At 33.8% G+C, this 11,250-nt stretch overlaps 1 protein-coding gene and 1 non-coding gene across 2 annotated transcripts; both read right to left on the bottom strand.

Annotated features, from left to right (window-relative positions):
- Positions 1-4,512: 4,512 nt before the first annotated feature.
- TRNAF-GAA (transfer RNA phenylalanine (anticodon GAA)) lies at positions 4,513-4,585 on the bottom strand. The gene has a single exon. It is a non-coding gene; the product is annotated as a tRNA-Phe (tRNA).
- Positions 4,586-4,666: 81 nt separating this feature from the next.
- Positions 4,667-6,196, bottom strand: LOC147398305 (uncharacterized). Its single transcript, XM_086447461.1, has 3 exons — positions 6,041-6,196; positions 5,843-5,961; positions 4,667-5,204 (listed from the first exon to the last, which is right to left on the bottom strand). Exons 1-3 carry the CDS (start codon positions 6,056-6,058, stop codon positions 4,865-4,867), a joined length of 477 nt encoding a protein of 158 aa, XP_086303587.1. The 5' UTR covers positions 6,059-6,196; the 3' UTR covers positions 4,667-4,864.
- Positions 6,197-11,250: the final 5,054 nt, after the last annotated feature.

Genomic DNA, 11,250 nt, shown 5'->3' on the forward strand with positions numbered 1-11,250 from the left:
CCTTTTAATTCGGGGAGAGCTTTACCCTCAAGGATCCGAACACCTTGACGAATTGTTAAATCAGGCTGCAAAATGAACCGTCACTAGCTTTGGCATTCAGATATCGCACTATCTACCAAAATACATTTGCTATCTAGTTTGCTTCAACCCTCTGCCAAAGAGGGGCATCTGTAGACACCCCATTTTTGCATCCGCCTGATTAATCAACTCGTCAACCCGATCGCAAGGATTCCCAATGATGGATGTGTATTCCATTGCTTTACTTTGTTACCAGATTTGTTTCAGAAATCCAGATGAGGTATCTCGAATTGACAAAACCTTAGAAACCACGCTACGCTAGGAAAGTACGACCCCAGAAACATAGAAATCATCATCTTGCAGACCAAAAAGAAGCTTCACGATAAAAATCACTAAAAATTACCAAATTACCAAAATACCCCTGACATCAAAACATCCCTAGAGCCTACGTTACGCTTAGGAAAACTCTCTCAAACACATAAAACAACAAATCGAAACCAAATAAATCATTTTCCCAATTTTAACAGGATTTGACAAAATTACGAAAATGCCCCTCGTAAAGTTCACAATCATTTCACATAAAAATGTTCATAAATGACACAAACCAACATTCTCATTGAATTCCTTACGAAAAATCGATTCTAAAACATCCTAGAACATTAAAAACCGACTTAAAACGTGAAAAGTCCTCTCCGGGGGCAAAACGGTAATTTCATAATTTTCATAATTAAAAAATTCGAAATTAATAAATAAAATATTAAATAATTAAATTTAAACATTAATGAAATTAATTTAAAATTTTGAACCTAAAAAATCGATTAATCGGACTCTCAGGCAAAATCGTTGAGGGTTCGTGGGATATTTCTTTAAGGACCCCTCCATTTGGGGGTCCAAAGAATTAAAGAAATAATGGAGGGGGGTTCTCCAAAAATCAAAAGTAAATCAAGCGAGACTGAAGTCAAGGTATTAAAGTCAATCGAGTGAGACTACAGTCAAAATTAAAGTCAATTAAGCAAGACTGAAGTCAAGATATTGAAAGTCAATCAATTAAGACTAAAGTCAAAACATTAAAAGTCAATCAAATAAGACCAAAAGTCATAATAGAATTCTAATTAAATAATAACTCTATCTAATAGAGTTCTAACTTAAAAATAATTCTACCTAAAACAATTCTAATTAAAACACAATTCTACCTAAAACAATTCTAACTAAAACACAACTCTAATTAAAAGATCTCTAATTAAACACTAACTCTATCCAAATCAACCCCAAAAAACATCTATAAATAGAGGTGCTCACACCCTATTTTCGTATCAAATCATAAACCCTAAGAGAAGTAGGCCTAGAAGCTCCCCTAGCCCCCCATAAATCCTAGTTTTGGAACCCCAACTCCTTAACTAACATCCCTCCTTCAATTTTAGTCTAGAAAACACCCAAAAGCCTTCTAAAAACACCCCCAAATCCGCAACGAACTTGAAGAGTTCAGATTCAAAAACAAGGAGATACCTTGCCTCGGAGATCCGAAGTCAAATCCGGAAGCAGAACGAAGCAAGGGAGCACGGTACAAGGAGTTCTTTTTGTCAGATCTGAGGGAACCAAGTCCTTGCCATCGGAAAGGTAAACCTTTTATTTTTATTTATTTTCTTATCTAGGTTTTAGCAATGTAATTTACTTGGGAATTTAGTAGAGACCGACTTTGGCCGGGCGGGGTTGGTGCCTAACACCTTCCAACCCCGTAACTTGATCCCCGAATTCAGTTTTTTTTTGTTTTAGATTAGTTTTTTATCCGTTTAGAGTCATTGATCGGTTCCTAGACCGTAATAACTAGGTGGCGACTCCCAAACCTCAATGGTCAAAAGCGGATCCGCGCACCCCACGGATCGAGGGCGCTTTCACATATCTCACCCAAATCCTCCAAGAATATGCTAGCCCACAAACCACACACACCATGAAATTGAGAAAAATCCCTATGGGTGGTCAACGAGGGAGCGTGAACTCAAGACCTCCCCCTTTTTTATGGAGGCCATGACCACTATGTCCAACACTCGTTGGTTTTTTTCATATAAGAATAGTTGGTTTCTTTGAACCCCCCCCCCCACCCAAACCTTTTTGCAGTAATTTGTAAATATTTTTTTCAATATTTTATTATGAAAAAAATAATCATATAAAGAAAATGGAATGGTACCATCACTCAATTTATTTTTGTCTCATCCATTTATTAAGAACCAAAACTAATGGAACCCATGGTTTTTTACGATTCCAGTTCCATCGATTTTCACATTGGAATCAGAACAGAAACTAAAAAAATATATGATGATTTTCGATTTTAAAAACCTTAGGAATCGAATCAGAATTGACCCATTGCCACCCCTAATGATAAGATTATAAAGATTAGAACTATAATATGAATTCTTAAGATATGAATGAAGCTTATTAGAATTGGAATTCATCATTAATTAGAATTATGATTTTTTTCAGATAAAGCCTATCAAGTTAAGTAATCAGTCATTAATGTTGTGCTTGGATTGAGAGAAAAGGAGAGAAGAGAAAATAATTGAGTTTCTCTTCATTTCTCTTGTTTGTATTGTTAAGTGGAGAAGATAAGAGAAGAAAAATAGGTGAGTTTTATTTCTATCCAAAAGTGGATTTGGAGACAAATGAAGAGATACCTTTTTAAAATATTTTATAATTTTAACTCTGTCCCTAAATCTATTTTAAAAGATTTTAAAATTCTAAAGTCATCCCAATTTCTCTTTGTCAATCCAAACATGGTGGAAAGAAAGTAGGTTTCTCTTCTCTCCACTTCTCTCAATTCAAACATAGTGTAAGAACTCCAACAAACTCCAATTTCTAAACACACCTTAGTTTTATCTCTAACTATTTTTTTTAACTGGGAAAGATATTAGGAAATTTAGCATAAAAATTTCATAGGTTTATGGTAATGGAAAAAAAGGGTCAATTTTTTTAATTCTCAAAATAGAGTTATTTGTTGTAATGTTTTCGGACAAAAATACCCTCACCTACAATTTTTCTAATAAACCTTTAAAAATAATCTTCTAAATTGTAATTTCCTCTCTCTCAACATTTTATACCATTAAAATAGAGAGAGATTTGTTCTCTCTACCAAAACCTACCAAAAAGTCCTTGGAGTTCACCAAAAAGGCTATAGATTTGAGGGACAATAGTGAACATTGTAGCTCTCTTTTATTTCAATTTCACAAAATTTTTACAATTTTGTTCGTAAAATTTACCTAATGTCGAATCTCGACGTTGGAATGTATTATAACGTCGAGGTTCAATGATATCTATTGTCGAACCTCAACGAAATTGTCCAACAGAAATTTTTTGTGTGAAAAATGTCCACAGTGTTGAGCTTTAACAATAGGTTCCCATAAAGCCTTGACTCTATAATACATCCAACATTGTGGCTTGACAGGGGTAAATTTTATGAAGAAAATATTAAAAATTCAATGAAATAAATAAATAACTACCATTTTCCATTTAGGTAACTATGGACGAGAAAAGTATCAAGATTATAAAAATATATTAATCATTAAAAAAATGACAGCAATAGAGAAGAAATTGATTACTTTGGTGGAAATCTTTGATAGATCGAGAATCGACCATTAAAGTGTGTATATGGTATAAAATGTTGAGATGGAGGATCTTATAATTTAGAAGATTATTTTTCAAAGGTTTATTAAAGAAATTATAAATAATGATATTTGTGTCCAAAAATATGAGTTCCTATAGCATATAGCCCTATTTTAAGTATTAAAAAAAAATGATCATTTTTTACCATTGCCATAAACCTATGGAATATTTATGTTAAATGTCCTAGATATTAGAATCATATTTTGGTGTAAAGAAATATTGAGTAGCTCCAAATAATTTTACAAATTACACAATTTAATTTGGGTAATTTACTATAATAAAAAAAACCCAATGATATTATTATCTTTACCCATTGCAAAACGTAAGATTAGGTAATTTTAGCCGTTAATTCATTTATTAAAAAAAAAAAGATATTGACTTTTGGTAAGGGTTATACCTAATCTTGGACTTTGCAAGCTCATAAACACTATTATCAATTTTGCAAGGGTTTTTACTAAACTACCCATTTAATTTTTTTGAAACCCCAAAATCAAACTCAACTTGGCCCAGGCCCCTTAGGATTGAGTTTTTATCTTATTAGCCAACTATAGGAGATATAAGGTTGGCTAAGTCTTTAAGGTAAGGGTGGATTAGGGCGCTAAAATAAAAATAGCCTGACCTGAACCTGCCCATTGCATGCTTAAAGCCTGAAAGAATTTCCCTGTAGAACGTTACCTCGACCCCTACCGATATCAGTACAAGGCATAGAAGAGCTAAATGCATTGGCCCAGCCCAATTCGGCAAACAACTCCACCCTTATCAGGTCGAATTGTTCCTTCATCCATGAAAAGAAATACCATAACACCACCTCATTTCGTGCTTTGAAAAAACTAATAAAAATGCGGTGAGCGTGGATCGAACACGCGACCTTCAGATCTTCAGTCTGACGCTCTCCCAACTGAGCTATCCCCGCATTTATATTTAGCATTTACTTTAAATATTATTAAACTAACAGCACACTTACAATAGGTCATCCATCGTCGCGAGACTTCAAAAAAAACAACGAAGAACGTCCGTTTTTATTGCTTACAGTTACATACATCTCGTTTCCCCTCGCTAGTTACAAAGGGACGGATACGAAAAGCCACGGAGGACTACTTCTCACTCCTTAATTTACAAAATATATATCCATTACATATGTACATATTACTTAAAAACAAACGAGTCGACTAGTGCAACTCAGAAGCATAACTCAGACCTTACTCGGCTCAACCCCAACCGATTTCAACGTTTCGGCCTTTGGAGGGATGGCGAATACATCACCTCTGATGGGATCAGGGATGACGTGGTCGTCAAATTCGTGTTGGATGTGGGCCACCTTCCTGAAAAACGACTTGTGGATGAATTTGTCCGCATCATCAACCACATGTTCAGGTTCCACCACTTCTGGCAACGTCTCTCTTCTCTTCTTCTTAACGTACACCCCAGGACCATACGCCAACTCCTGCTTCGCCGTATGCATTCCAAACGACACAGATAACAATATCATTCCTAGTACCACGTAGACAGGAACATACTCTCCCTTCAAAGTCCTGAAAAATTAAAATAAAAATCTATCACCACCATTTAATTACTATAAATCACAAATCAGAAAAAATAGATTTACCCAAAACATTAATTGAAAATTACAAAATTACCATTTGAGGCCATTTCGAAAATTTACCGTTTTCAAAATTAAAATTAATATAAAAACTTAAAACATAGATCTCGAAATTACCGGAACAGTACATATTCCAAAAGGGATTGTGGTAAACATATATATATATATATTTTAAAATTATATGATTTTACACTAAAATCCCCTAAAAATCCCTTATCCCTGTGTTTATTTTATAGGGGGACTAAATCAATATTTCACCCAGAAAACTTTTAACCTGTGCCTCGGTGGTACATATTTATATTTAATTTAAAAAACATATATTATTAACTAACTTGATAAATTGTTTGGAATACCTGTTGTCCCGGTAAATAAGGTGATTTGGTAACTTACCCTTTTATTAAAACAGATAATATATTTTCCTTTTTATTACTGCTAGTCTGCTACAGAAAATAATTGAAAAAATTAATTCATAAACAGATAACATGTTTTCCCTTTTATGATTTCTCTCCACTATTTTGGTAAATCTTAATACTTTGAAACGCGATACACTAAAACTTTAGATTACCAGACCTTTGTTTAGAATGAGTGTGGGCATCAAGGGTCTGTGCAAAGGGTTTCATTTTTGGAGTAGTAGACGTGGCAATCATCCGGTTTCCTCCCATGCGATTCACAATATTCTTCAAGTAACTCTGCAACATATTATCAAAACCATTAAGGGATAACAAATACAAATACAAAGAAGAAAGATCAACGATTACAAGCACTCACAGTTGCCCTCAAAGCCATGATCAATGGTTAGTAATCTCTCTAGATTTGAAAATGTAATGATGTTTGATTAGCAAATTAAGTAACTAAATAACAGAGAATGATACTTAGCTTGCTTCAATTGGTCGGGCATATTGTCATCATATATAAAGAAGGAGAGAGTCTTCTAGAGACACGTGGCGAAGAGTAAAGAACTGAGGATACGTGGCTTCATGGACAGAGGACACGATATCCTTGGAACCCTCTGGAATGGGTCTTGTAGATGAAGCGGGACTTCTGGAAACTTGTGGCGTCCCCACCTTTGCGTGGATAAAGGACTGATCCTCCACTTCGGCAAAGTATGAGGCACGGAATCACCACGTGGCACATTTTTTTTCGTTAAACTTCTATGATAATTTACTTACTAAAAATCAAGTACAGTGAGACACCTGTTAGTGCATGCTTCTCGATAACATCAAATGTAGTGCATTTTAGTTAATGAATTCTCTGATAATTTAATTAGTTGCATATAAACAGTCTACGGCTGACAATGATCCGCTATCCGATCCGATCCGAAAATTGTGGATTTGGTTATGAAATTTGGATTTACAGATTCGGGTTAGAATTTAAAATCCCAATTTTTTTTCGGATCGATTTTGGATTATCCTGATTCCAATCCAATCAAAACCCGATCCCATGTTTTTTATTACAAAAGCTCTCCCCAAAAGATTTTAAATACCTCTTGTTTAGCTCTTGTTTTAATTTATCCATTCTCCTCGCCCAAAAACCAATCTTGAATCTCCTCAACAATGGTGCCTCCAAATCAATCTCAATCTCTTTCATTTCAAGTACATGCCTCTCTCTCTTCCATCAAATCCTAGTTATTTCTTCATCGGGATGAAATAATGGGAGGAGATAAAACAAATGGTTGTGTTCAATATTTTCAAAATAAAATATAGTTTTTATGGTTTACTTTTTTTATTTTTTTTAAGTTAGATTTTAGGTTTTTTGTGTGTATAAGGTTTAGTCCTACATTGCTTACAAATGACAAAGTGGTGTATCTTATAAGTAGTAGTCAACATAGTTAGTTGTATTTGTATCACACTTTTACGATTTTGATTCAAGCACCACCCGCACACATACACGTACACATGTACGTGTACGTGCAAAAAGACGATTGGATGTTTAGGACGCTTTAAGGTGCACTTTGCATTTTACGAGGAGCTCGCACCATACGACCACGTTAGTAGCTGAGGCATGAGACATATACCTTCGATGAGATGCAATTTGGATCATTAGATTTCAAATTAGACACAATCCAATGACTATTAAATCATAGCTTTTGATCAACAGACACAAAAATGGTCATAAAAAACCAACCAGAAATTAGATTTCTTCACTGAAAATTTCTGTGTTCTCCTCTTTCTAAGCTTAAGCTCTTGGCATCCTCAGTTTCTTATTATTTCTAAGTGTTTTAGACTAAACTGGATCGTACATAATCCAACTCAGTAACTTCCAAGTGTTCTAGACTAAACCGGATCGTACATAATCCAATTTAGTAACTTAAGTGTAGACTTCTTTATATCTTAAAGGTATTTGTTCTTTGACCCCTTTATAACTTCCAACTGTAAGGGAAAATATTTAATTAAAAGAGATCGAATCAGATTCAAACCTAAAAGTTATTCTTCTTCCTTCATTGAATTACTCTCGATTTTAAAGGTCAGAATTTCAACAGGTTGGTGCTTGGGGAAGAAATTACATAAGTTTTCTGTCTCTCTCTCTCTTAGTTTTGTTAATGTCTTTTGGTTCTTCATTAAATATAAAAAAAAATTAGAGCTTCAGGAGGTTCTACTCTCTCAATTCTTCTATCCCCCCCTCTCCTTTCAAACCCTAGCTATTATTCCCCATTTTCCCTTCAAAAAAACCTTAGGTATTGTTCCCAAATCATTGGCACTTTTTCCAGAAAGCCTAATTTTATTATAATAAATTGAAAAATAGACTTCAGTTCAAACCAGATTAGTTTTGGGTTAGTTGAATTTGAAATCGGATCGGATTAGGTTCGAAGATTCATTAATTCGATCGAATCTGGATCAAAAGATTTCGAATTGGTAATGGTCTAGCATTGATCCGGTATCAAACCTAGTACCTTATCCTTTGCCAGTCATAATTAACACTATGTGAAAACTGGAAAATTCATACAGAAAAATTTGACTTGCCTAAGCCCAATGAATTTTAGAAACCAAATGTTGATGATCAAGGACCATCAAAACATTTATGTTATCTAAATTCAACAACTCAGAGTAGTTGAATTTCTCTCATGCTCCATTAATTTAATGAATTTGATCTATCAAAAAAAATATTTGACAATGAAAATTTTAAAGCCTTACTCTGTCGAATTTTATGAAATTTGATATTCTTAAAGCATTGAATATGGGTTTTTTTCACATTGTGTAATAAGTGTTGGTTTCACACCAGCCTTAAAAGAATTCCACCTTTTTTAAAGAGTCATGATATCTGACACTCTAAAACCCGACACTCTTTATACGCTCCTTGACATGGCAAAGTAGAACCATAGATCTTTTTCATTGAGATACACAAGGAAAATAAATCTATGGTTCTATCACTTCCATGTTTGGGAGTATATAAGGAGCGTCAGGTTAAAGACCATCAGATTATCTTTAGTTTTTTTTAAAGACTTGGGATCCAATACATTGTCTCCGTCCCTATTGGTTAAAGAGCATCAAATTATCATTAGTTTTTGTTTTTTTTTTAAGACTCAGGATCCAATACAAGGTCTCCTTTGTTGGAGTTTAAAGTGCCCCGAATTTCTAACCAAGCTGGGTACACAGCCCAATGTGTTTATTTTCTTATCAAAATGTATCATGTAGACATTCTTGCTATGTATAGGAACAAGACATTGTTCTGGGTCACGACTCTTCTTTTAAATCACTATTTAACCTAGTTATTGTACTTCAACATGAAACATTTAAGGTTTCAAGTTTATTCATTTCTCTACTCATGCTCTTTTTTGCTCGTGTTCTATTTCCTTGTGATTGATTTTGCTCGTGTTCTCTTTTGCTCTAATCTAAGGTACTAATTTCCTAATTTTTGTTTAGAAATTAATGTGAACTTGTGTTTGGATCTCATTTATTGAATTTCCATGATCTATGTCGGTCAAAAGTGTAGACTTTGATTCCAATGAGATTATTAACCGTTACAATGACTTTAGATCACCAAAAACAATCCTCCATTAATGGTTGTGGGTATGGTTTAAAATTTTGTACCATTTCATAATTAATGTTTCGTATGATGCGTTTCAAAATTTCAGACCCTCGAGACGAAACATGTAAGATTTTATTGGTCATCATATGTTTTGATTTATACCGTTTGTATCGTAAAGTTTTGTCTAAAACGAATACAAACCCAAACAAAAATTAAAAAATATATATCATAAAAAATAACAAAAGAAGAATCTCTCTTTTTACAGATTCAGATTTTCACCAAAAAAAGTTAGAAGCTTGAAAAAAACAGAGATCTTGATATTCCCATAATAACTCATTCATTTCTTACACGCACAGAGCAATAAAGAGATAAAGAGGGTAGAGATTTGGGTTTTTGAGTTTCTTACATGTCAGAGATGGATCAGAGGGTTTCATCACACGATTTGTAAAGGATTTCATCGCAAGAATTTGATTTACAAAGGATTTCGTTGAAGGCTTCAATTTTTGACAATTTTTTGAGGTAGGAAATTCTTTGTGTCTTAATCTAGAAGTGTTCAAATGAGAAAATGAGAAGAGGGTTTCTCTTACATGCGATATTTTATAATAAAAATGTTGAAGTAACATTGAAATTGACAATGTTTCAGATATTAGTGACGTGGATTGTTATTGGGTAGATACCCGAGAATCAAAAAAAAAAATAATTGATCGAGGCTTGTGTTGAGCACAATGTCCTTAAGACAATTTTGTTCCCGTAATTTGTTGCCCACGGATCAATGAACAATTGTCTCCTAGGATACAACGATCACACGTGCATAGGGAGCACTTCAATCTACACGTCTAGCGAACCGAACTCTAAGTTTGTACTCTCAAGGAATGTAGATGAGAAATCAGAATGCAAGTTAAAACAAAAAAGAAGAGAAAATTTTTAAATGAAAAAACTAAGGTCGAAATGACCTATTTATAGAATTGTAAGAGACATGGTGTTTCTTGAAAATATAAGGTTTTAAGAGACATGATGTTTCTTGGAAAAGGAAATGTGTCTTTTAAGAGATAACCCAAAAATCAAAAGAAGTGTCCTTACTAGACAAACAGGCACCCATGGAAAACATGATAGGAATTAAGTAAAGGGTGTGCCTTTCCAAAAGAAAATTTGAATTAAGCCCAAGCCCAACACGTAAATTAGCAAAAAGACCCGTCGGCACACCCACGTGAAGCCAAATTGTTGAAATTTGTACCCCTCTGGGTGTGCATCATGTGTGTGCACATGCATTAAGGATTTTTAGGACCAATGGTTTAAATCTTTCTTGAGCCCATAGGCCCTTTGCGCATGCGTGGGCTATCGAAGTCTCTTTCTTATATTCACTTAAGTGATATGAGAAGTTCTATATAAAAACTAGACAAATTTCTTATTCATATCTGATGTGGGACTAAAAAATTTCACTAATAAACTCAATAGTTCTAAAAATCACATATAACAAATCATGGCCAGTAAGAGTTGTTTGGAATCGACTTCTCATTTACCCAAAAAGAATTTTTGACAACTAAATAAATGAAATTATTCTATTTAATGAGAAGAATAAGTTTTCAAGTGGTCCCGTCTCAAATAAAGTATGGGACCCACTTACATCGTAGCTTAAATAGACCCACTTGGTTACAAAAATCTAAAAAATTTTGTAAATTTTTCTAATAATCCCACACATGAATGAAAATGATGACAACTTAAATAACAATAAAACAAAATAAAGAGAGTACAAATAGGAAAGATACTACATCAAGATAGGTAGCTTGTGGTTTTGAATCTTTCCTAATAAAAATTATAGGATTTATTAGCTAAACAGTAAACTCTTGAACTGTTCAACCTTAAGCGTAAATCAAGACAATAAGAATTCACATAGTTCATTTCCTGACATAGTCGATTCTTATGGTTGTTTTCATTTTGGCCCTGAACAATCCTAGATTCATGAGTACTATAGAGAATTTTAGCCTTTATAAATTTTCATGGAAGTGGCTTAA

Source organism: Akebia trifoliata, chromosome 7, assembly GCF_017979445.1.
Source record: "Akebia trifoliata isolate Shusen 1 chromosome 7, ASM1797944v1, whole genome shotgun sequence".
Lineage (NCBI taxonomy): Eukaryota > Viridiplantae > Streptophyta > Magnoliopsida > Ranunculales > Lardizabalaceae > Akebia > Akebia trifoliata.

Excerpts from the sequence above, each read along its gene's own strand:
- LOC147398305 (XM_086447461.1), bottom strand. Across the intron at positions 5,205-5,842 it reads CACACTCATTCTAAACAAAG|GACTTTGAAGGGAGAGTATG; the intron begins GTCTGGTAATCT and ends TTAATTTTTCAG.